A 27,124-nucleotide genomic window follows, 5' to 3' on the forward strand; every position below is an offset into this window, starting at 1 on the left:
AAATAAAAGCCCAACCATTAAATACACACTTTTATGATAAACACATCGTGATGTTGATGCTTTTGCTGAAATGCAATTCACTTAAGTGGAATGGAATAATATCGTGCAAAATAATTAAAGTCAGTGGAAGAAGTCGGCTGAGCAATCCAGAACGAGTGGCATACCAAGCCAAAATTATGAGTGTTTCGTTTTCGAAAACCGACGGACAGGGAGGGATGGGGTATCCTTGTGGTTTACCCCCTGAGTCAGCCGGCAAGGACGAAAGGCGGAAAGTTTCTTAACCCGCGTGGAGGAGTCAAGGGAACTTAGTTTACGACTTTCCATATCATCTGTCGCCTTGCCTGGGAAAAACAAGGCGGGTAGAAAGTAAAAGTCTCGCCATTGCATCCACACGCACGAGTGCGAGTGCGAGTGCAATGACTCATGTCGTGACTTTTGTTCTCTTTCTTTGGGCTATGGGCACACAAACACAAAAGTCGGAAAAAATAAAATAACATTCATTCGCCAATGTCATTTTGGACACCGGTCAATGGCGCCATTGTTGTAGTTGTTGTTCTCGCTGGACACGCGGAGTTTTTTGCCGAAAAGTTCGCTTTTCGCATGCCCATTAAATGTAATTCGTTCGATAATAAAGTGGGCAGCAAATTGAACAAATAACACACCTAATTATTATTTTTAGGTGAATGGGTGCATTAATTACACATAGGACTCGGTTCGAGGAAACTTTAAAGTATTCATTAAAATTAACTAGTTAATTGAATTTAAGTCTAAATCTAAAATAGCTTTAATTTAACAAAAACTACTTGTAATACTTCAGCACAGATTTAGACAAATACTTTAAAAAAAGTGTTTCTCTAAGTGAAGCACCTTTTCGACCACCAACTTTTAGATACTCTTTTGATAGTTTCGAACTACTCTATTCAAACTATAACAATCATGCACAGCTGGCTCATTAGAGCATCTATTGTTGCTTTGCTTCGTTATCATCTCGCCAGGTGTTATCAGCATGAAGTCCGACCAATAACATTAGACATGGTAAAAGCATGAAAGTATAGCCAAACAAAAATAAAGAGCGACGATCAAAATTATATATGTACGTACATATATTTTTTCATACAAAATCAACAAAACGAAGACGAATAAATAATAAAGTGAGGGAAGAAAGTGCAAAGTTTATTGGGGTTCAAACGCCGCAATCGAACGCTCGTAAAAATATCAGTGATGTCATTTATTTATTTACTTTTTTTTGGCTCAGCTTTTCGTGCTAATTTAAAGATTACTTATTTATTTTATGTACGGCTACATTCAAAGCTATTTAGTTAACACAAGTTTCGGCCACAGTGTTATTTTATAAAATTTCCTTACAAACTTGCTGAATAATAAGTAATTTACGTTTCTATTTTATGTTGCATTTGGCGTCTTTCTACAAACGTGCCACATTTTCTTCTTTTTTTTTGACTCGCCGAATTTAAAGATCGTTTGCAATCCAAATCCAATCGAAACGATCTGAACAAGCGCATTAAATGTGAATGAAACTCTGGCCAAGTGCCAGGCTAATCCCTTGAAGAATGTCGCTGCTCTTTGGCATTTTCCCCCTGGCTATTTTCATTCAAAATATCATGATACTACGGCGATTTTTTGTGCGAATCACACGGCTCAAATTGTTTTAAGTGTTTCCGAAATTTAAAACTTGCGGATGGCGCAATCTGCACTTCCTAAAAATACAAATTACTTGCCCAGCAAACGACCTCCGCTGACTTGGCAAAATCGAACAATGAATAGTAAAAACAAATATCGAAATTGTTGTCAGGCCATTGCTGATGTAAGCGAAATGAGAATTTGACATATATTCATACATATACATATGTACATATGTACATCATGCCATCTTCGCCATTTCGAAGCTGATTCGATGATTTTGTGGAGTGTTTATTTGCATTTGGGGATCTCAAAAGTCGGGAACGATGACACTGAGTTTACGACTCCAGGAAGTTGGCAAACGAAAAGAAAACACACCGTACAAATTGTTCAGCAAAATAGAAGCAAGAAAAGTTCGGAATACGGAAGTGAATTTATAACAAAGTTTCAGTTGTGCTGAGGAAGCACACAGGCTATGAATGAAATATTTATCATATAACGAATATGTTTTGTTCTTCATTTACATTTGTAATAAAAAAAAAAAAAAAATTAAATTGATTGATTTAGTAATTCGTAAGTGCGTAGTAATTGTAAGTGCGCAAATCAACTAAATCAGCATATGAAACACACATTTTTTATAACCTTGAATAGGATATACGTCATAATTTCGCCCATAAATAACAGATTGATATTTAAGACACAATAATAAAGAAAAAGGCAAATAATATATGAAGAATAAATAATGGGCAAAACATAATTAAAGGAACCATGTGCCCCTGACCCAAATAAAATCGAAGTCGTGAAAAGGTGCACAAATGAAATAACGAGTCTATATATAGAAACGGTCAAAAGGGTTGCACCGCAAGGAAATAAAAAGGCGAATTAAAAAAAAACTGCTGAAAAGAGAGTCAATAAAGAGTAAATCGAAATGGAAGTCCAAGACCAAGACCGGTTCAGTTTTACCGCCTTATTGTAGGAAGCCTTAAAGTGCCAGCGAAACCGCCGAAGAAATGTCGCCAACTTGGCAGGCTTCGTGGCAAGAGGCGCGTGGCAGGCAGGCCTGCTCCTCGATGCTGCCCCTCCTCCTCCTTTTCCCGAATCCTCTACGCCCATGCAAACGCAAGTTTGCAACAAGTTGCCTAACTGGACGTAACGGACAAAAAGCAAAATGGGGTCAGTGCAAAAAATAGTATTTTATTCAACTAACGATGCGTTGGCCCGTTTTCCCGGTGATGTAAGGCTCAGCATAGACAGGAAGCGGTCAGTAACCAGTCTTTCGCACATAATTCGATTATTCGCTACGGTTTAAAGTGGATATGTCAAGCGATTTTCCAGCCAAGCCACTCGGAGATCAGTGTCTTGAGTGCCAGGCCAAATAAAAATCCGTTGAAATTAATTTTCTGGGATTTAGTTTTCCTATGCCACACTGGTCACCTAGTACCCTGCTTATTCAAGCAATTGTAATCTCCTATTGAACGCACACGCAATTTACCAATATATTTAGACTAGCCGCCGACTCACCCAACCGATAAATATTTATGTATGCTTATGAAATCAGCACTACTAACCCAACGATATTTATCCTCGCCATCCACAACTTAGCACCTTCGAGTAAAATTGCCATACTTAGATATAATAAAAAAAGATCAAAAGCTGAGCTGCGTTGCCATGCACGGGATATAATATAGGGCCCATTATGGAACTTCATGATGTCTGGGACTCGCTAATTGGTTTCCTAAGCAGAGAATCACATCGATTGCGGGTCGGAAGTACACATTTTCGCTATTTATTTATAGACACCTGCTCAATTGTCGTTCGCTTAGATGTCTGAAGTTTTGTTTTCCTTGTCCGAGCAGTAGTTCACAAAAATTTGCTTAAATTAGATGCCAATTTGACAGTTTACTATAAACAGACACTGGAGACATCTGAAATTAGTCAGCAGTTGGTTTGTCAATCATCCGACGATGATATATAAACATTTTCAGATTATATAACACCAAGTAATGATGCCTATGTAATACCATTTATTTTGGGGATCATTTTGTCTAAACGGTTTAAAATAAATTTAGAATAGTTAATTCTTACACACTTTAAAGTATCCATAAAGATAACCTAGGTGTTCTAGTTTATTATAAGAACTTTAATCTGTCAGCAAAGCAGTATCTCGGATCTGAACAAAAATAGCAAGCAACCCATATAAACAGATTCGTAAAGTGTTCCAGCTGGCGGCAGCTTAGAGAAACACTTTTATCTCAGAGATAATAGCGTTTGTCAACAGGTGCATAACAAAGAGCTACTGTTTTTTCCCTACTTTTTTCTCTCGGAATGACCTCTTGCCAGGTTGCTATCAGCTTGGACAATAACCCCGTCTTATCTAACCAATGCTTGTTTTCCCACAGTCTATTTTTAACAAATTCGTTAATTGTCGTCTTTATTTATATTTTATATACTAAATTTATAATATACTTCGGGTTTTTAAATGCTCGCTGTATCTTTTACATCAAGATAACTATCGCATACTCACTCTGGCAGAAAGTAATCGATATATTTCATAACGACTTCGCGAACGGGATCCTGTTGCTTGCCCGAAATACTTGGATACATATCGAAATCCATATTGACGACTGTGGTATTATTATTATTGCTGCCGGTTTCAGCTTTCATTATCGATATTACGATAATTAAATACGACTTCTTTCTCTACCGTAGTTCTTATTTAAAGTTGTAAGAACTTTATACTTTAAATGCTCAGTAGCGATATGTTTAAAAATTGCTTAGGATTTTATTTTTTCACGATTGTTTAATTTGACAAATTTGTTTGGGGAGGTCCCAGCTGCTTGTTCTTATTAGATATTAGATATACACACAAACAGTTGGGAGAGCACGAACACTGGTTTCAGTGCAAACAGTTATTTCGGTTCTCTTTTTACCAGCTTCCCTTTTAATGAGTTTCACTTGCATTCACACATGTATTTTTGGTGTTCGAGTTATGTAGGCCTTTTTAATGTTTTAACTTAACACACCGAACAAACAAAAACAACGAACTGGGGAGCTCTTTTAGTTGTGTGCTCAGAGAGCGATATAAATCGAAAGAGTGGTTCTCTCTTTTGCTGAATGCTTTCGTTATTCAGCAACTCCCTCTCTCACGCTCTCTGCTTTCTCCTGGACTCCTCACTCACTGAGTGAAAAAGTTAAAAATGCGCGCGAGACGTTTTTCGCCGTTTTTCCTTTTCTCTGGATTTTGATATTCAGTGTCTGGCGAACTTTTGCGAATTGTTTAGACTGCTGGTGTAAACAATTTCGCCCAGCTTTTGTTCTTTTTCGGTTAAAACAATTTCGCTTTGTCTATTTTCCACTCTCCCTCTCTCTTTTACACGAATTGCAACACAGGCGCACAGATAAAAATAGGTAATTTTCACACAATTAATTAACAACAATTGAGCAACGAAATAAAATAAAAGGCCAAGCGACAAAAGCGACTCGAAGTTTTGACTTCTAGGCGATTTTCGTGTTTGAATGGAAAGAGCTCCTCAGCATAACTGAAAATGTTGACGTCGCTGCTGCGCTTCGCAGTCAATCCGCTGCCATGCGAGAGCCGAAAAGAGAGCTGAACGTGCAGCAGCAGCAACAACAACAATGGTTACAACAGCTTTTCGGTGGTGGCTTTTTGAAGTTTCCAAGTTGGTGGAAGAGAAGCCCAGAGAGAGAGAGAGGGAGTTTTACTAAGCTGTTGTTTTTGCACAAATGCAAAGCCACTGAGAGCACAACAAAGCAAAGCTTGGCAGGTAAAGTGGAGCTTGCAATAAAAATCACTAAACACCTCGTAAATATAAAAATAAGCGTCATAGGGATTGTGCTATGCTTGTAACGTTTATTTAAGTCGTGTTCATGTGCACTATATAATCAAATTTTTCTTTAACTGACACATCAGTATTTTGGTAGTCCAGCTATAGAATAAAAATATGACTAAAAATGATGATTGGCTTGCTTTGGTTGCCAACCGAACTAGAAGCAACATGAAATCGTTGCACAAAGGCTTCACTGTACACATTGTCTGCGATCTTTATTACGGAACCCTTTTTCTCGACGGCAACGGAATGCAATATGCAATGCCATGCCGTGTTAAAGGCAAACAAAAATGCATGACAAATAAACAAACAAGCCATATAAACATTGAAAAAAGGTTGTGGAAGCCCGAAAAAAAACAGAGGAACGAATCTTTCCAATCAGTGAATTTATAAGAGGAGAGAGAGAGAGTAAGATACCAACAGACAAGCACCCACACACACATGGACGATAAAAAAGCAACATGGCTGCTTTTTTAAAAGCTTTTTAGCTGAATTTCAGACACAGAGAGCGAAACCATACAAATGCGGCTTTGTCAGCAGAGAGCGAATGCCGAAGAGAGACTGTTTGCTGTAACGGCAAAAGAACTTTTGAAATCCAGTGAAGCGATGCAGCAGCAGCATCAGCGACAGAAAGGGACAGCAAGTGACTCTCTATGCCACTTGACTATGACAAGTTGCCACGTTGAAGGCTCAATAACCCGTGTGCTAACTGTAGATTTCCCATACGCATTTCACGGTTTTCCCACGCTGTTGCATTGTGGAATATTAAATATATTGTATGGGTTATGACGTTCGAAATCAGCTGATTTTGTTTTGGTTAATGGGTTTGTGGGCGGGGCTCTGTCGATAAACCCATCAAAGATGTATGTTTATACTTATCCGAAAGATACATTGGCCTGGACCTTCTTACCAATACTTTGCATTACTTTTTCCAAATAATTCTGGTTTTCCTTTAAAGCTTACCCTCTGCGACATAATTTACCATAACAACGTTTATTCAATAAAACTCACCTGCAAAGGAAAAGAGAAAAATCATTAATAAATGTGTATCTGGGTGTAATTAAACTTAATTTTATTTTCCACATGGACACCCAAACATGTCTATTTCCGGCTGTTCACGCATTAAGACTATTTACCCTTCCGCAATTTCACAACATTTTCTTGCCTTTTCTAACTTTACGACTTTTGCAACACCCCGAAACTAAGCCATTACGAAATCGTATCGAAATTGTTGGAGAAAAGTTTTGTTGGTCACGCAATGAAAATGTGGCAGAGAAATGAAAAAGAAACGTGCGTAAAGATTGCGCTGGAAAATTAAACAATGAAAGGGACAAAAATAGCATAAATTATTGTTAAAATACATTTTACACTTAAATTGTGGCCATTTCTTTGCCTCTGCTGACCTGAATTGATACCATTTACCTTGATTTCCGTAACCTCAATATTTGCCCTGAACAAAAGCTGTTTTCCACCCCAATGGAAACCACAATAAATATAAATCTCGAAAATATGCAAATTATTTGTGCAAATTGTTTTCTTGCCAGCTGCAAAAAGTGCAAATAAATGTCAACAAAGGCGATATTTGGTATTCATAGCTGACAAAGGCGAACGTGTGCCAAGCCCCAGCGAGAAAACATAAAATGTATAAAAAAATAAAATGTAAAATATAATACTGGAACCTCCTTGTTAATGAGTGTTATTTTAGAGTGTGATTTTATTGGGTGGTATAAACAGCTGGTCCGCCTGTTGATTTTTCGCACAAAACAACATCGTTGTGTCGATCGTGCCACGCCCCGGCAATTAGCAACGGCCGAGGCAATAAGCGGTGATAAGTCCAATAGATCGGCCAGTTGGCAACATTATGTTGCCAGCCGGATTTCGCTTGGCCAGCAAGCAGCAAAAGCAACAATTGTGTAACATAAAACAGTGTCTAATAGCTGTGAACAGTGCGGCGGCCGTTGAGGCAAACCAACAATAAGATAGATGGATATTTCCAGGCATTGTCTTGTTGTTGTTGTTGTTATGAAACCCAAGACAACCCAACAACCAACGAACAACAAACGAACAACCCAGGAGACATAACAACATTTAATCGTCGGGCATGAGGCTGCAACGTCTTGGGTGCATCTTTGCATACCCTTTCTTACAGAGTATATCTAGTTATTTAGTATTTAGCATTTATCTAAATCCCAAAAAGCTGCGAAATGTAAGAACTCTAAAAAGTCTCTAGTATATATATAAAATTTGCTTTACTTAAAGTGAACTATATATATGATTACCCTGGTTAAATTAATATAATAATTATAATAATACTACAACCAAAAGAAAACTCTATTTTAATATTTTCTTTACTTATAAAAATATCTTGCACAAAATAATAGGGTATTTCCAGATTCGCTCAACCACTTTGTTTGTGGTTTTGTGCATTCAAAATCGTGAGCTCGACTTGGGGTTTTTTTTGTTACTTTCATTTTCAGAGTTTTCCAGGCAACGGCAATTTAATGCCAGGCTGCAAGTCATTAGGTGGCGCCTGCACCTCTGACCCGGTGAAAACCTGCCCCTCAACCCAAGACCGTTGAAAAGCGAAAGGCGAACTCACGTCAAGTTCAACCTTTGACCTCCGTTACTGCGACTGTGTGGTGGTGGGTGGTGAGTGTTAAACGCACAACAAGAAAAGCCATTTGAACACTGATTAGCCACTCGAATGCTTCCTCTCTAATTTCCACTTGACATGTCAATCCAACATTAATTCGAATGGAGTGCCATTAATAAATGTACAAAAATTTTCCCTGACATTGGGTCGGCTAAAGAAGAAAATTAAGCTCAAATTGACATTTAGCTTCATTAATATGTGTTAATCAATGAATAAGGTTTTATGTGCCTTTTACATTCATTTTTGAATTTCGCTTTTAGCTGTTTTCATCAAATAATTGTTTCCCCCAATTGCCTTGGGAAAATTTCGCTTACGAAATTCCGTCACGCGTTTTAATTGAATTTGTATGCAAATCTGCGGCCAAAATTTAAATATACACTTTTTTTAAATAAAGTGGCAAGTAAATGTTAAGGTTAACTTGCTGGCGACTTTTGCCTTTCACTCACGCACTGCTGACGCAGTCGAGAGTCGTAAATTTAAAAGATAAATAAAGATGTTACTCACACAGGAACACAAAGGCAAGTAGCAAGATCAGGATGCATCGTAGAAATAAATATTGTACATGAAATTTATCAGTCAAATTAATATTCTTTTGCTACACGTACAAAAAAATGAGACCAAATAAGGTTCATATATAATATAAAACATTTATCCATGGATGCCTTTTTAAAATTTTTTTTTTAAGTCCACTAGAAGTCTTTTAATTTCCGTAATAAAATGCTTATAGATCTTTCAACAACATCGAGCATTTCCAATTCCGTAATTATCCATCATACAGTTTAATGACACTCACTAGGAGCAAATGTCACATTGGGCACAACTCTTTCGCTTTCATCTTTGAAAAGTGCGTGTTTGCCTAGATCTATTCAAATATAGACACTCGAAGTATTCATAAATCTCTCAACAATTTGTTTGTTTGATGGTTGACGTCATGTGTTCGTTTGTCGGCTGCCTTCACTGAACATTGAAATGTTTGCACTTTGCGTATTTATCTTTTAATTGAGTCATAAAATCAACGAAATGCCAAAAAGGGGCCAGTCGAAAGACGAAAAGTGGAAATATTTACAGTCAAAATACGATCGGTTTGCGATGGGCAAAGAAAACTAAAGTGACGTCAAAAAGTGGCGGGAAAAAGCGCAGAGGACAACTCATTGAATTCAGTGTGAATCAAGTTGGCTTAAACTAATCAAGGTTGCAAGGTTGTGGTCGCACCTCCATAAGTGGATTGATTTTCGATTTACAACTGAGACAGCCTGGCGGCAGTGGAATACATATATATTAGACACTCGCATCATCGCTGAGACATGAGTTCGTGGCAAACATTTTAGCATTATTAAATCAACCTACTATTTACGTCTCTCGCTGGCGAACGTAATCTAACCGCAGCCGGGCAAACAAATCGACAGGAAAGACACGTATTACAGGCAGCACTTACTTACTTACTTACTTACTATATAGCACTATCGCTCGACCGCCTATAGACGACTATCATTCATGTTTCACGTGCTAATCGTGTAAGTGGCGAGGAGTATATATGGAATTGGAAACGTGTTTTTGCAATCAAATCAATCTTAAGTTGCGACCCATGATGATAATGCCGCCGCTAGAAGCGATTATGGACAGCGAATTATCAATTCTAAGTCTGTGCAATTCCTCTTTCCACAGTCTCGTCTAAGCCATAAAGTAAGTGGGAATAAGTAGTCTTTGTTACCCAAGAGAAAAAACCAGTTTTTAGATATGAAACCACCCACCGAATGTACATATAACCTTTTCTACTATTAATCGTTATCGATATTACTGGAAATAGAGATTTCAATTAATTATTTACATAAGAAATTGTATGCTTGGTTCCTGTTTAAATGCTAATTTAAAAATTAATCTCATTATACCGATTACAATGGGATTTCGGCAAACTTTTATTTCAGGAGTAACTCCTGAATTTTGTAAGCTAGTGTAATTGTTTCATGCTTAAAGAAATCCCTCAATGAGTTTTCGCATATTTTGGCACACAATTTTCCAACATTAATTTCGGAAAAGCACGAACTGTTTTGGCGAAAACAAAATTCCATTTCACACATACGGGGTAAATAACTTTTTAGCGATTGAACACCTGAAGAAAATTCAGCGCCCAAGCGAAAACACTTTTCATGGTCAATATAATTTGAATGTGCGTTATATGCACATATGCTTGCATATAGCCAAAGGTGTAAATATAGTAGAGAAAATTATGGGCAAAACATGTGAGGAAAATAGTTTTTACTTCTTCATCTCCTACTACAATAAAAAGGAAAAGAAAATAAAAAAAAAACTGGAAAACACCTAAATGAAAATCTATTTCATTGGATAATTAATGTTGGAAAAATCTATCCTTTAATATGTTTGGTTTAAAAGCTGTATTTTTACAGCTCTTGACCTTGAAAGTTCCTGTTTTCATCGCAGCATGTGTAATATTATTAAGTTATTTTTTCTTTTCAGGTTGGCTTCACTTCGACCGAGAAGAACAGATGGCTCTGTGGCAAGTCGATTCTGTGGCGCCTCTTTCACCTTGAAATCAACATTTTCATCGCCCTTCTGGTCCATCGTTTGGAATCGAAGATTTATGCCTCCCCCGCTGTTATTGTTTATATTTCGCTAACATTTTGCTGTTTATATTCCTTTCTTTTTTTTTTGCTTCGCCCTCTTGTTGTTCACATTTTGTGTTCACGTTAAGCGAAAATTTATTGAACATTATTCATTCACCGCCTGAAATGAATTTGCGGGGAAAGTCGTCGGTGTTCACACGTTTATAGTAGAAGGTACGAAAGATTAATTGTTGCATACTGTTTTGCATTTCGTTTCATTTATCATGAGTTGACATTAAGACAATGTCAAGCTTGTTGTATAATCTCTATTTGCGTATTGCTTGGTTCGATCGACTAAAGTAGTAACCAAATTTACTGGCATGCTTGTATAAATTATACCCAATTTATACCAACGCATACTTAATAATAGATCCAATCGATAATCGCGATATAAATAAGTTGTTGTCGATTCCTTTCGATAAGCTGGAGCAACGATTCGAACGATTAGCAGCTTTTCCCGCAACAAAGAACATGTGCCGCCGCTTTCACGCCGCTTTTCCACTTGAAAAACTCTTCCGTCCCCAACGCGTTTTCTGCATACATATATATAGGTAGTGGGTATTCGCAGTTATAAGCGCTGCTGGGCACGAAAAGGTCAAAGGTCGCACACGACCTTTTGAAGTGCATTTACCTTTTCAGTCGTTGACACAAATATACTTCTTTCCCTTATTTCTTGCCGTGCTAGTTGCTTTGTAGTGGGCGTGGCACAAGCCCTTTTCCACCTGTTATTATTGTAGTTGAAGTTCTTAGTTCGTCTGTCTGGGCTTTTCAAGATTTCTGAAAGCTTTTTGTTGATATTTTTGTGCTTATGCGAGGAGTTCAAGGCAGTTCATTGATAAAAAAAAAAGAACAACAGCCCAGAAAAGTTTCGCCTAATTACTACTCATTGTTGTTCAGTTGTGGGCGTTAATCAAAAAAAAAACTTGAGAGGGGGAAACTCAGAAAGGTATCACACGAAGGTAAAACAACAGCAGACAGATATGAAATTTCGTGCGAGGAACGAAGAAAGGGGTTCACCAAATTAGAAGTCTAATAATCATTTGCCTGTAGATATTGAAAATTACTTTGTGTTTCGTAGACAACAAAAATCGTTTACAAAAAAGTAAGAAAAATAGAGCAAGCTTAATACAAAAATTGAAAGAAAAGTTTATCTCGCTTTGGATGCATTATCTATTTAATAGTATATCATTGATACTTTTAATATTTCCGATTAAATGACAATGACAACTTAACCAAGGATGAAATTGCCTTGAGCTAATTAGTAGCTTCTGATCCATTATCATCAAGGTTTCCTTATAGAGATAATACATCTATTCTAAAGGCAGCAACACAAAGGAATAAAGAAAAGTACTGGCGTAAATTTGCGTCAGAATCGGTCGAAAGTCAACGGTTGTAATGACATTAATTATAAACAATTGCTGAAACAGCTAGAAATATTGGTCCTGACGTCATGCTTAAGTATGAATGCATATATGAAAAAATCGCATATAATCTATTAATCATCTTAATAGATTTTTGTTAATTACTAACTTGCGTACTTGTATATGTATAAACACAACTTACACTGGACTTGAATATGCACTTTTAAATTAAATTATTAACTTAACTATATAAATCCATAGACCATCAAAATAATGTGACATCCGTTGAGAACAAAACAATTAACAACGTTATATGTAGGTGCAGTGTATAAGCGCTTTTTGCAATATGCAATTAGAAATGCAATGAGCGATAAATGCGATAAACGGTCAAACAAGTACACTTCTCTGTTTTAAAAAATAAATAAAACAAAAAGAAAATGAAAATGAGAACTGTGGACTGGGTGGGACATGGCACATGTGCGCGCGTGGCTGTTAAAATAAATAAACAAAAGACTCCCACATTCACACACAAAGGGAAGAATCGAAAGTGCATAAGGTATAGCACATATATACCTATATATATATATGTTTATATATTTGAAATCAGCAGAGGGCGGTTATATAAAATGCAGCGATTCTGTTGCTACCGCTTTTATTGTGCATCGATTTTTGTGCAATTATTCAAGTTAAGCTTTTTAATAAACCTCTATTTTTGCATTTTAAGCATTTTCGCTGCTGTTTTAGTTCATTTAAAGTCAGTCGCGTTTGCACTTATGGAAATTGATTATGCAAATGGTTTACAAAATTGTTTTGTACTAATAATATAAAATAAAATGGGCACTATTTTGCTTTTAAATGAGAGAAATTGCGACTTTACTAGTTATAAGAAGAACATGAACTGCACTATAATGCGACCATTTAAAATCAGTCACTATAAATAACTGATTCTTGAGCGCTTCTTATGCATATTTATAAGCCTTAGGGTATGGAACAACTAGAAATACATTGCCTAAGGCATAAATCTCATAACACATTAGACCTGCGATTTTAATTTCAAATTTTAATTGTGGTTGGTTGGGAATTTGTGCTTTATCGAAGGTCTTTCAAGGTTTTTACACTTCTTACTTGATCCTGAATAAACACCCACTTTATCTAAGTGAGTCAAGTACTTTTCCCTTCCCATTAGGAAATCCCAGGGGACTTTATCAAAGAAGGTTATATATAAAATTGATGCCCGATCGAGGACGACTTACTTATCAACTTCAGTGCTGAACATTCGCACCATGTGACGCTGCAGATACTGGGGCACGGATTGCGGCGATGCCGGAGGCGTTTGATAGGGATTCATCATGGCCTCATCATCATCGAAGTAACCCGATGAAGTGGACGATGTGGTACGCGGATATTTGAGCATTTTCACACACTTTTTAAGCTCACTTATTAATTTCAAGTGGGATTTTTTTTTAGTACAATTTATGGGCTGGCTATCCCCGTAAATATTTACTTTTTCACTTTGCGTTTATTTATTTTTGGGCTAATAAATTAGCGCCTTGGACAACTTGTTTGGTATATTTGACCCTTTCGGTTAATATTGTTGATTTTCTGCTGTTATATAAAAACGCTCTGAAATATTGGATATTTATTCAATGGGGCGCGGTAAAGAGAAACAGCAAACGAATTGTGTAGCCGGTCGAACGACAACTAAAAACAAAAATTGCTTTGAATTTTCGAATTTTGCATTAATTTTATTTTTCTCGCGACCGAGAGAGAGAAAAAACCGAGAGAAACATGCACTTCAACTTGGACAAACACACGACCAACGGCTCCCGATACATTGGCCAATTGTATTTATAATTTTATTATATATATATTTCAGTATTTCTCTCTGATAAATTGTTAAGCGCTGTCTGGAACTGGTAGCGCGTGCCAAATAGCAAAAACTAATATGAGGGAACACGGCGTTTGGAGAATTCCCCGAACCGAGCGGAGGAGCGACGATGGAACTCCTCTCGGGTGGCAATTAATCAAGTCTTGACTAAAAATAAATATTAACCAATTAAATTTATCTATTAAGATACGCACAGCAGCCGCACACGAGCACTCGAAAGATACAAAGTTGAAATTGCAGACAAATTTAGTGTTTGCCTAGCAGAGGAGCGCCATGATAGTCGAGGAATTTGTGTACAAAATGGCAAAACGTGATTCTGCTGAGTATTTATAATTAAAATTTTTTTAACTTATGTAAATGCATTTGTGTGTTCTGTAATTCGAATCAATTTTCACTGAATATCAAATTATATATTATATATAATTCAACAAAAATATAATTGCATTTGTATTTCAACTTCTCTTGGCCACCACACTTGCAAATTAAGATTTTGAAATTCTTCCACTTTTTGTACAATATATTTGGACTTTTTCCGGACCATTTCTGGCTCCATTCGAATGTGAAAACAAATTAAGCGATCTCCCACCAAGAAAACCGAATGTAAGGCAAAACTCTTGAACCACCCAAAATTTATTCCACAATTTGTTTTTGCCGTTTTCCCTCATTTTGTTTTCGCTCGCGGCTTATTTTTAGACGAATTCGATTTAGACAAATTGTGCGTGCGATTGCCAACTACATAGATAGATAGATAGATTTGTATCTCAACTGTAAGTATATAGAAATCCCAGCGCGATTCGGTAAATAAATAAGCAAAAGAATTCACAATCAGTCAGTAACAAGGTCAGGGTACCGAGCCATCGACATCGAAATCGACAACGAAAAAGAACAGCGGCAACAATTAACGCGCGTCATCATCACTCGACGCGTATCCGTAAGATACAAATAGCGACAGACAGACAGACAGAGCAACGCGGAACGGATGGAGGGCAGAGCTGCTTCTTAAACTATAGCAAATTGTTTAAACAAATACTATTCGGTCTTTACTCTTTCGTTGATCTTCGGTTGTAACTTGTTGTTGGTGAACAACCTTTGTTGCTCGCGTTTGCGTCTCACGCCGGCGACAAGTTTTTGTTTACTGAATTCGAACCAAAAACTGAATTTTACACAATATCCAAAAACGACCAGCGGGGAACACGAACCAAAAAAAATGAAACCAAAAAGGCGGCAGCGACGTCGACAGTGGTGGCTGCGCTCAACGCTGGCAATAAAATTATTTTCAAAAATACATTTTTTCTGCGTTTCTTCGCTCTTTAGTTTGGGAAGACGACGGCGACGAAAGCGCCGAATAATAGGCGAGAAACAAAATTTACACACACGACCGGAGCCGAAGCTATTTTTTATATTTTATTTCACTTTTTTCTTTGGAGCACCGATGAACGATAAGGGGCAAAAAAACACCATACTCGACAGGCGAAAAAAACAAAGTAGATTACATCGGAGAACCGTCGTGTGCCCCTTATCAAATATAACTCTATCTAATCACCGTCTGATAATTAGCATTGAGTGATAGGTGGGGGTGGAGAAAAAGTGGGGAATCAAATGGAAGAAGAGGAGCTGGGTGGAAGTTTCTTAGAGGGATCGAGCTAGGAAATAAAAAACACTGAGAAGCTGCTTTTATTAAATTCAATTAAATTGAAATCCATGTGCTAATCACTTGCTTACTACAAGAATATATACATTTAGCTTTCAACAATTCTATTTTTATGATAATTAAAAAATATGTTTTATCCTCAGCTAAAGGTATAACTTATCACCAATAATTGCCACTTCTGAAAACATTTTTTTGTAGTGTAAATTAATATGTTTTCTCAAGATTCGCCGCCTTTGAAACAACTTTATCGTGCCAAAACATTATCAGCCAGTCAATAACTGGGTCTTAATGTGTCTTAAAATTTAAAGTCTGTGTTGGTTTCAAGAATATAAAGCCCATATGTAAATGATTCTGATAAGGAAGACAAGCCCAAAATCATTTAAAAAAACGCTTTGCGAATAAAAAGAAAATAGAACTGATAACATTCAATTTGCATTGAAGTAACCGCCAATTTAAAAGATCACAAATTTCAAATTTTAAAAAGGATGCAAAATGAGTTTAAGAAACGATACTCAATGAATGTATCTAGATGACTATACTAATAGATACTTTCCAACCACTTTAATATAAGAATTAATCACTGACGTCAGACAAAACAAACAATTTTTATCAACTGACAGGAAAAGCGTGTGCACTTTGATTATAAGCCACTCGACTAACCAACTCTAAACAAATAAATATGGAAATGCGAAAAGTCAAATGCAAATAAGAAATATCTGGGCACATGTTCAAATGACTTATCGAATGTTCTGTAAAGACCGATTTCATGGCAAATTATGAATAGGGGAAGGAATAAGATTTCATAACCCATGCTGCAAATTGCAGGAGAGAGCAAGAAAATTAGAGGAAATAGGTTGCGACAAGTGACGAGTTAGCGTGAAATTTATAGCCAACAAACAGTGCGCGCCTGAGTGAAAGAAAAGTCAGAGAAAAGCGACGCAAAGGAAAATGCAAACGATACAGTTTTGCTTTCTGATTTAAGCAAATTACAGCAGCTGGCCACCTGCGCGTATACGTAATGTGAATTTATTGGCTCATTAGAGTTGAGCAAACGTTAAAGCGTCGAGGCAAAAATAGTTTGCAGCTAAAGCGAATTTATGCTTGGTATATATTTTGTGCGACGCCATCGTTTACCAACCCATCTATATCTATCTATATTAATGTGTATATATATAAGTGCAAACAGTCGTACACATGTCTAATTGGCGTTTAATTGCAGTTGCTTGAAAGTCATTGGGACTGGGCAGCTGTCAGTTGAACGTTCTCATCAAGGAAACCCTTATCGCACCGCTGATAATCTATATGGTCGAGCGATAAGCCCGGCATATTCGGTATTGTTTAGTCATATTCTATATATAGGGCATTACTCAACGTTAGGCAATATGAGATGATTTTGGAAACGGGAAGGAAGTATTTTCGAAAGTGTTTCAACACTCCAAGATTTGAGAAAGATAAGGTTTTTATTTTAACTAAGAAAAATTATTGTGGTACTGTAAGATATACTGATTTACTGTTATGATTGTGATATATAATCTTTTCTCTGCCTAATTAACCCCTTACTAAAAGTTATCCCACCCCGTTTAACTTACTGACTTTTTCGGTGGGTTGAAATAAAAACACGCTTACCTGAAACGAAAATGCAAAAATAAACATCAATTAATTAGGTGAAATCCAATTCCAATCAATTTCAAGTGCTTATGCCTAGGCAAATAATTAATTTTTAAATGATTGAAAGAGCTTTCCATTCGAAAACGACGCAAAAGGTCGTCGTCTTAAGTCGAAGAAAATGAAGACGAAAATAATATAAAGCAAAATGAGAAAAAAAATGATTTAATTAATTGTCGTAATCAGGTATAGCAACAAATTAAGTGCATGGGTATCGGTAAAAATAAATTTCAGCAATTTTAAAGAGCTAGCTTCCTGCCAAAAGACGTCACACGAGTGCAATTTGTTGGCCAACAAGAAAATGAAAAGGGAGAATGGCATCAATTTTCGCGCGGTTGGCCAATTTTGGCAAAAACTGCACGATGTGTGCCACCAACCGAGTGGGTGTTGATGGCTAAGATATAAGCACACAAGTCTATCGCCCTTTTCTCGACTCAGAATATTCTTTTGTCAGCCTGTTGGCAGGTGGACAGCATGAGGATGAGTCAAATACGGAATACGTTACGCCTTTTAATTGAAACGCTTTGCCTAATTTGGCACTTAACGTCAAGTATCTTAGAAAATAGTTGAAGAGGTTTCCACTGCGATTTCTTAGAAATTTAATGAATAATTAAATGTGGGCTAACAAAACATCAAACGTAACGTGACAAATTGTAATTGAATATAGAAATTTCTGAACTTATAAGTACAAACTATTTGATTTAGCATGTATTGCTAGCTAAGTTTGCGTGTTAAACAATTAAAAAAAGGCAATTTAAAACGGTCCCATTTAATCTGTTATAAAACTGCAAATTATATGTTTATTAAAACTACGATAGCTTGATTATCATGATTACATTTTGATTGTCCCTGTTTAATTTTGATCCATTTAATTTTGTTATAGCAAAATTTGAATTTTCATTTCTAACAATCGGAAATTTCTGCATGGATAAGGATTTCGGCATTGGGTTCTTCTAAACATTTCTCCGATTTGTTATCCGATGACAATGTTTCGGCATTTAAAACCTCATTAAGTGTCTTTATTGACTTTTCGTTAGCTTTGATGGGTTCCATCATGTCTTTCTCAGTTTCCTCGACTACATCAGCATTATGATTTTCCAATTTTCCCATAAGAGGATTGCCCTGCTCATCGATGACTTCACCCACACACGAATAATTCGTTTCCAGTATGGATTCCCAACGATCCACATAGTTTATCTCCGAGTTGTGCATGTCCATAATCGAATTGAGATAGTTCGTAAAATCCCTGCCAGCTACATGAGATAGGGTTCCGGTTAAGCCGAATTCCTCGAAATCACTGGATACATCGTAGATCTTTCCCCTGAGCGCCACCAGTATTCTGCCATCACTTCGTGTCCCATCGAATCCCAACAACTGATCCAGGTTCAATTTGATTGGCGGCAAATCGGGTAGCTTGGTGGCCAGCAATTTCGAAACAGTCAGTTCATTTTCTTCCTTATTTACCCAATGATGCCAATAGGCGTACAAATATACCAAAACGGACGCAAGGACTGTCAACACAATGTTGACCGTAAAGCCAAAAGCACTTAACTCCTCATCCATAATAAATTTTTGTATCTGTTTTAGCCAAAGTTATAATAATTGTAATTCGAATTTTGTATCTGACTGAACTAGTATTTAGAAATAATTCTCAATGCTAACTAGGTTTCATTCGAAATGGTATTGTCAAGTACTGGTGTGAGCAAGAAAACCTTTTAAACTCATAGATTGGCATCATTTGAAAAATAAATTTGAAAATTGTTATTGAAAAATAGGCCCAATCTAGCTCTTATTCGCCCTTCTATATTTGTATTTTTTTATCTGTCAATACCTCGGAGCGATAGCTGAAGTTTATTTTCTTTTTTACTCCGCTGCCTTCGAAAATATCAAATGGCTGGCTGTTATCAAACAAACGAATACTCGCAGCCATATCATTCGCGGTGCCAGGGCAGGTGATAATGTCAGCAAGTGTATCAGGAGCACAGAAATTGGAGCAGAGCCACCGAGTCGGGCAGTCAGCACAAAAGCAGGTTGAACAGTTTTCTTATATTATCAGTTGATTAAATATGAATTATATGAACAAATAAAGGCGCAAACACTTGCCTGCACAAGTGTGTGTGCCACGAAAAACGATAAGCGCCGGCATACAAAACAAAAAAAAGTTTAAAACAATATTTCTGATACAGGGTGGTGTGTTGCAAAAAAAAAAAAAGAGAAATACCAAAATATGCCTAAAAAATTATAAACTCTTAATGGAAGGGTGCTAATCAGTATTTGTATACATAGGTCTTTGTATTAATTACAGAAATGTCTGACTTTTTATGTTGTTAAAAGGTGTTAACAACATTTTTTCAATAAAATGAAACCTAAATATTTTTGTGTTTTGTTTAAGCTACTGAAGAAGTGTTAATTAAAATGCGTTTAATAATTTTTTTCTGTTTCAATGCAGATAATTAAAAATTTAAAAATATGTACTCATAATATTTTGCTTTAATAATTGTCAATTCTTTTTCACTGTGTATCCCAAATGAATGCAATCAAATATCATTATTTTTTAAATTATGTGGTCATTTTAGTTCTTTAATTGGCATTTAATTAAAAAAGATATATATCATATATGTATGGTAAATTTACCATAGTTAAATATAACTTTGAACTAAGCGAAAAAATTCAATTTTCTAGAGAAACTTGTCTTGTGTTTCACAACCTATCGCTTCTTATTTACTTACCCGATGAAATCTTTGATAAAACAATAAACCTTAAATAAGCCGCGATCATTATTGAGTAAATATTCGGGCTGTATAACTGCAGCGGGCATTATGAGATTGGATTGTGCTTGCTGCTGTTGTTGCTGTTGGTGGTGTAGCATTTGTTGTTGCTGCAGCGTGGACTCGCTGCCGCCGATGTTGTTGTTGCTGCTGCTGCTGCTGGTCGTCGCCATATTGGCAGCCATTTTGTTGGCTAATGTCGCCATTTTGTTGCTACTGTTGCCGCCATGCTGGCAACGCTTATGTTCATGCAACTGTTGTTGTTCTGTCGTTTAGCAGTTATCGTTGTTGTTTGATCTAAGTTAGTTGTGCTGTTTAGTAGCGCACCGCATTGTCTTGCTTTGGGCCAAATTCGTATATAATTTAAATGAAATTGACCATAAAATTGAAATACAAAAGTCTAACGTTTGGCAAATAACCATTGCAAAGGCTTTAAACAGTATCTGCATACCAATTCAAAATTATTAATTAGAAATAGTGTAATATTCTAATTTAATGTCATAGAATTTATTCTTAAATTTCAGGTTTTCTCCAATAGTTATACAAAAACTGACTTGAAACAAAAAGAAAAAATTTAAATTCAAATCACAAAAGCAATTGGCAAATTGTATTTTGCTTTCATTTGAAACTTTGCCAATTTTTATCAATTTCTGTTTCAGCTTCCATTTTGTGTGGTGTGTGTTGTGGCGATGGTGTGGGTGTTGTTGTTGTATGTGTCTTCATTAAAAGTAAAGTATTTAATTAACATTCACAGAGCTCTGACATGCCACAAGGCATTTTGTTGCATGCCTCGCACAAAAAAAACACACACGTACAAATGGGGAGATGAACAACAACGCTTACATAACACACATGAGAAGCGGATGAAAGAGCATGCGAGATGCAGTAACACAAACTAGGTTACCCAATGTTTTTGGTACAGGATTTTTGTATAAATATCATATCATTTTCGATGAATGAATTTAATTTTCAATGCAACAAGTACTTTTCCTCAATAATTTTATATTTTGCTAAATTATTGGCTTAGTAGGGTTTAAAATGAGTATCTCAGTCGGATTAAAAAATTAACATTAATGGTGTGTAAAAAATTACAAATCTTTCTAAAAAAAATCTGCATATTTGGTTTTGGTGCATAATTTGTAAACTGTAAAGATTTCCATGTCTATGCTGAAAGTTGTAGACAAATTAAAAGTAATGTATTTCACTAGCTATGACAGGAATAAATAAATAATGCTGGAAATGTGATCTTCCCATTCCAAGGAAGTGCTTGCTTTCAAATGAATAGTGTGCCACCGCCATAGAAATTGCTTCGACCGCCTGTCAAGTGCTACAAAAATGTAATATGTCTCTGGAGCACAAGTTAGTCGAGCACTGGGTCGTCGCTGGTTTCCCATTTTATCCAGCAGCCCGCAACAAATGGCGCCTGTTGACAGCTAGTTGACAGTTCGGCTAGAAATATGACAGCTCCGTCTGGAGGCACTTGTGTGTCAACAACTGTGCAGCAACTTGTTTAAGATACGATAAGCAAAAAGCACAGACATTTCAGCAATAATAAGGCACGAGAGATGCCTCCCCAGAGGGGCATTACATGAGCCCACCAACCCCGAAAAAAATGTAACAATTGATGTGCTACACACATTAATTAGCATTTTTAATCACTCGAACCGAGGGCACCAAGGTTAGCAGGTAATATGTACTCGGCAGAATTATTTATATACATTTTTTTTGGGGTATCATATGTTTTGCTTTTTAATATTGTCAAGTGGCGGGCCCTAACGATGATGTTACTCGACCCTGACTTTGACTTCCCTCTGCCGCCCACACAACCAACCAACCAACCAACCAGCGGACCAGTCACGTACCAAAGCGGCAGTACAAGTACTTTTTTTTGTCAAGGGTCCACACTTCTAAGCCCTCGAAGGTATGAAGGGGTCGGTCGGGTTTGGGGCGCCAGCATGCCAAGTAATATTCATGCAAAGAGTTTGGTGGAAAACCTTGAGATGCTATGCCAAAGAACGAACTCATTCACATTCTCGTTCACAAAACCCCCACACTACACTCAATTGAAACTGACACACGGCGCCCAGCATGAAACAACACAAAACCATTTCGCCTTGAAAACGTTTTCATAATGGAACCCAACTCAACACCAAACACAGCGCGAAACAAGAAAATAAAATCTCTGTTCGTAAATGAACTGCATGTCTAATGTCTCGAGTCCCATTGTAAGGGCATCATTTCAGAGCTACTCAACACAATGGACGAATGGATGCTTGCCAAGGATCTTTTCTTGTTTAGTTGAACACGTGCCGGGGCCAGTGGGCTTTGATATACATTAGATGGAATCCGCGGAAGTAATGTGATGGGATGCCTAGTTTATTAGGCACAAGACGAGGTAATCATTGCACACAGTAAATGTGGATGAATGTTAGAATTTAAGAACAGTCATTTTACGTTGAAAAATTTGGATATTTTTTAGAGCTACGGATATCCAAATGGCTTGCTTAGCCGTTATTAACCCTACTTTGAAAACATTTTGATATTCCCAACGATACATTTGATATATTGTTAGAAATTTTTACTTTTTGGGTTGTAAACTAGTTTGATATGAATAGATATTTAAAATTCAGTTCGATATTGGTGCGAATAAATTTCCCATTTCAATAAATACTCTCTTAAATTAAAATCGTAGTTCTGCCAAGCGTTCAATAAAAATCATTTAAGCGTGAAATTTATGCACATTCTAAAACAATGTCCGCAAGGAGTCGAAATCTCCCTTTCTAGCCTCCATCACCCCGACTTTTGGTATCGTTATGCGTATTTCAGCTCAACTCACGCAGTGTGTAATGGAATTATGCAAAGTATCTGTGTGTGGGGGTCTACTAGTGACTGTGTGTGTGTGTGTACGCCTCATTGAGCTATGGCAGTGAAAACAAAAAAAGAAGCAAGGATCGGGCGAAGGACTCGTCAACTTTCCAAAAGCGCATTACTTGCTTTCGAAATAAGAGAAAATAAAAAAACATAACGCAATCGTTTTTGCCACAAAGGCACACACACACAGATGCACACCAGCAGGCCTGACCTTGACCTGGAAACTGCGCCATGTGGAGCAATCGAGGGGTGGTGGGTGGTCTGCTCTCGCCTCCTCTTTCTATCTGCCTGTGAATGGGCCAACAGAAAAATACGAAACCTGAACATGTTGTTATTTGAGTTTAGTTTAGTTAGCAACTGCTTCGCACAGATACAGATACAAATACATATGCAGATACAGATGCTGGCGCACACACAGATACAGCCCACAATCAGCAGCTGCCTCAGATACATTCGCACAGATACAGCAGCATAAAGTGCTTGCATTCATTGTGTGGGTTGCAAATGTGGGTCGTGGCGGATGCTTCGCGATGTTCTGCTGTTCTGCTGCCCCACCATTCACCCCTGGATTTTTATGATAACATTTTATTGTTTCCCCCAACTTCGCTTGACTTTATGGCATCTCCAGTTGCCGTTCAGCTGCAGTTGAGCGACTGACAATTGGCGCCAAACGCTGCCAAGGACGCCAACATTTCCAAAACGATTTCATCACGTAAGCTGCATTTCAGAAGTCCGAGGGCTGCGCATCTACAAAATACCATTGCATTCGGGCCATAAATTTCCATTTTAATGGGCGGGATATAAAAAAGTTCACGATACGCTGATATGACCAGGGATTTTGGTAGTACTAACAAAAAAGTAGTTTAATTTTAAGTATGCCCTTTGGACAATTTTTTTAACGGTTTTACTATGACACAGTGATTTAACGCCCTTGGTCAGCTAATTATGTCAGCGAAATTAAAATTAAAATGCTTTTTTAGGATCAGTTTAAATTATCTTTTCTCGAAGGTTCATTCAAGTTTGCGGTCAATTAGGTTCCGTAAAAGTAATTCATCGCTTAATTCCTTTAACGATACTTCAATTTAATTGATTTATAAATCAATAAATACATAAAAAAAACCAACAATATTTAATTCAATCATCAAAGTCTCTCAAAAACCGATAAAAATACCGGCTAGAACCGAACAAAGCCAGCTCAGTTCATCAAGATTCATTTACTGGAAATCGAAAAAAAAGCAGAAGAGATGCACAAATGCGATCCGCTTAATAGGCAAACGTCGATTAAATGAACCAGATGTTCTATCTCTCGATATATATGACGTACACTAGCCGGCGATGATGTTAAGCTGTTTAAATCAAATTATCAGCACGCAAAGATCTAAAATTAAATTGTTTTTGTTCAAACGACCAAAATGGGCAAATTATAGGCAAAGTTGCATTCAAGCGAAAAAGATCGCTCTCGCAAATCGAAGTTGATAATTTTTCGGGGTGTGTATTATCGTTTTTTTTTTTTTACTTTGGTGTGTAGCCTCCACCACCCATTTGCTGAGGTCACCAGTCAAAATATTGCGTATTCGCAGCGTTGACGTGACGCCATTGTGGCTGGCAGAACGATAACCAAACTAAGCCAAAACCCAAGGGTATTTCACCGAATAGCGCCAAGGAAATGAATGAAAATCAGCTTTCAAGTAAGAGTTGCGTAATCAAAAGGGGATGGGTGCCCTTTCTATGGTTTTTAGCCATGCCAATGCGTGGGAAACGCTACAGCAAACACAACTAAGCTGACAACCTCAAATGCTTTGTGGTGGGCAAAAGAACAACAATGATTCGTTAAGGAAAACGCAAGAAAATGGGGAAAATCGCATAAGATAGAGAAAAATCAATGGTCTCGTTGTCTTTCGTGGAAATACCCTCAATCATGTTTGCACAATTAAACTTCTTGCGCTTAACTTCTAGCGGAATTAGCCGTTCGGTTTCCACCATTTATTGATTTCTGATTAATGGCCATGCGGCTTTGGGGAGAAGGACACTTTCCATTGGCCCATTAAGGACACCGTGACATTGAAGGCAAAGTGCCAGTCAAGGCGATTAAATGTTTGCCTTCTCAATGGCCTGTCTTTCCTTGTATTGATTTCAAGTGTACTGAACTAGTGGAAAATAGGGGGCGTACTAAGAACACTTTGGGGTTGGTTTCTCCACAAGGACCTATTTTTGGGCGTATGTGGACTTTGGTATTATCCCAATATTTGGGCTAACACAAGTATGTCATAGATAAACTCTTGTATAGTTGGCAATGCAAGCGTAGAAACCCCAAAGATAATTACTTTATACGTTTGCCAGTTATATTTTTTTATTACTATTTTTTTTAATTTAAAATAAAATATATCCAAGTCTCTGCAGTTAAATCCTACAGTGAATACCCATAAAAATTCTTAACAATTAGTTGAAATGCTCTTTAATGTTTGATGTTCGTTTGATGTTGATCAGATGTGAGGAATATTTTGATTGGATAATTTGCCATTTATTTTGTACTGGTCAACACAATGAAATCATAAACCGAAACGAATTAACCAACAATACGAACACAAATAATTACAATTTAGAATTGGGTGACATTACCTTTTAATAAAAATATTTCCGTTATTAAAAGCGATTTCTAAATTGTTTTTGTTTTCCATGAATGAAATTTTTGCTGATCACTGCTTGTAGAATATAATAATTTTTTTTTATCGCGTTGAAAAAAAACCAAACAAGGGAAATAACAAATGGGCGCGAAATTCTAGAAATTATCTATGCAGTAAGAGCGAGCGAGAGCGAAATGTAAGAGCGAGAGAGAGGGGCCAACACACACGCACACATTGAAATCAACCGAGGCGTTTTGAATGAAAGATTTTTTGGTAGCTCGCTTTTCTTTCACTTTTTGATTGCCCAGATGCAAATCTGCATTCGTTTTATTCGCTGATTTTATATAATCAAGCGAAACACTTTGATGCCGTTTGAATTTTATTTTATTTCTGTTGCTAGATTTGTTACAACTTTTCAATTGTTGCAAACTTTATTTGGTTGCACGCACACATACACGCACAGCCAGCACACTCAACGCACACAAACGCTCGGCGATGATGTCCGAATACGACTGACTGACGACAGCAGCGAAAACTTCCGCGTTTGCCACAAAAACAAGCCACACACACACAAAAAATGGCTCTTTTTCTGCACAGCAGAAAGGTCCCCGAACTATGTATCGCAAATACTTTAGATAAACTTAATTAAAGCGATTTTTAATGTTTTAATTTGTAGTGCCAGAAAATATTATATTTTGCCAGCTTGTTTTTGTGTTTGGTTTAGCAAGAAGCCAAAGTGTAGATTGACTGACTGAGGGTAGGATTTTTTTTTGTTGCTAGCTTTTTGTGGCGCGTTCATCGCCCAAACATGCAGATGAGAGAGAGCCAGGCGGAAAGAGAGCACGCGCGAGTTCATTTTCGCCAGAAAGTGGGAGAGCGAGAGCCACGTGAGAGATAGATTTTCGCAAAGAAAGTGAATTTCGCGCTCTCGCCAAGAGGAAAATTTGTATCTGGCTTTTCCTCAGCAAAAATTCCCTTGCAAATCGAATATCTTTGCTGTCTTATTAGCTCAGTGTTGCAGTGGCCCTTCTTTCCATCTATCTCTCACTCTCTCTACTGCCCTCTCTCTCTCTGTTGATGTATACATAAATATAGAATATATATGGATTTGAGTAAAGCATAAATAACACCTGCTCCTGTTTTGGGGGCTCTCAATTTTCCTACGCCTGCGCAAATCGGCCAGGAAAACGTGCTAGCCCAACCACATATACATACATATATAAATATAACATGAAAAAACATAAATTCATCGTTATCATGTGTAACGAGTGGAAGGGAGATGGGAAGCGATTGCATGTGTCTGTGCAGAAATGAACACTGCACAATAGACCAAAAACCAGAGAAGGAGAGAAAGCCAGAGAAAAGTGCCTCTCAGCTGTTCCCATTTTTGTAAGTTCTCCGCTGGCCAAAATAATTACACCAATTTATAAATTATCAACGAGGCGAAACCATTTGAAAGGTCCTTCCTCAAGGCTTCCCGGAAAGGCAATGCCAGAGAAATGCCACAAAAACCTGTGTAACATCGCATGAAGGAAT

The 27,124-nt window shown here is 37.1% G+C and overlaps 2 protein-coding genes and 1 long non-coding RNA gene across 9 annotated transcripts in view; 1 reads left to right on the forward strand and 2 right to left on the reverse strand.

Moving 5' to 3' along the window:
• The window catches only part of LOC117142934 (protein bunched, class 1/class 3/D/E isoforms), a 90,160-nt gene that overhangs the window by 22,111 nt on the left and 40,925 nt on the right, over positions 1–27,124 (reverse strand). The window contains exon 1 of one of the 5 annotated variants that reach the window (XM_033307276.1): positions 13,375–13,550. The exons of 3 other annotated variants lie outside the window; for them this stretch is intronic. In XM_033307276.1, coding sequence (XP_033163167.1) covers positions 13,375–13,535 — 161 coding nt within the window. In that variant the 5' untranslated portion in view covers positions 13,536–13,550. Of the gene's footprint in view, positions 1–4,162; positions 5,181–13,374; positions 13,551–27,124 lie in introns of those variants that run through there. One more of the 5 variants, XM_033307284.1, reaches the window with a different exon arrangement.
• Positions 13,429–14,353, forward strand: LOC117142970. Of its 3 annotated transcripts, none has more exons than XR_004459588.1 (3): positions 13,429–13,515; positions 13,998–14,134; positions 14,196–14,352. It is a non-coding gene; the product is annotated as an uncharacterized LOC117142970 (long non-coding RNA). The 3 variants fall into 3 exon arrangements; XR_004459589.1 differs by having other exon boundaries at positions 13,469–13,515; positions 14,023–14,134; positions 14,196–14,353; XR_004459587.1 differs by lacking the exon at positions 13,429–13,515 and adding an exon at positions 13,651–13,965.
• LOC117142966 (membrane-associated progesterone receptor component 1) lies at positions 18,094–18,975 on the reverse strand. Its single transcript, XM_033307307.1, has one exon. It carries the CDS (start codon positions 18,886–18,888, stop codon positions 18,229–18,231), a length of 660 nt encoding a protein of 219 aa, XP_033163198.1. The 5' UTR covers positions 18,889–18,975; the 3' UTR covers positions 18,094–18,228.

The sequence above is a fragment of the Drosophila mauritiana genome, chromosome 2L, assembly GCF_004382145.1.
Source record: "Drosophila mauritiana strain mau12 chromosome 2L, ASM438214v1, whole genome shotgun sequence".
NCBI lineage: Eukaryota > Metazoa > Arthropoda > Insecta > Diptera > Drosophilidae > Drosophila > Drosophila mauritiana.

Coding starts and splice junctions, on each gene's coding strand:
- LOC117142966 (XM_033307307.1), bottom strand. CDS start 18,888: ATGGATGAGGAGTTAAGTGCTTTTGGCTTTACGGTCAACATTGTGTTG.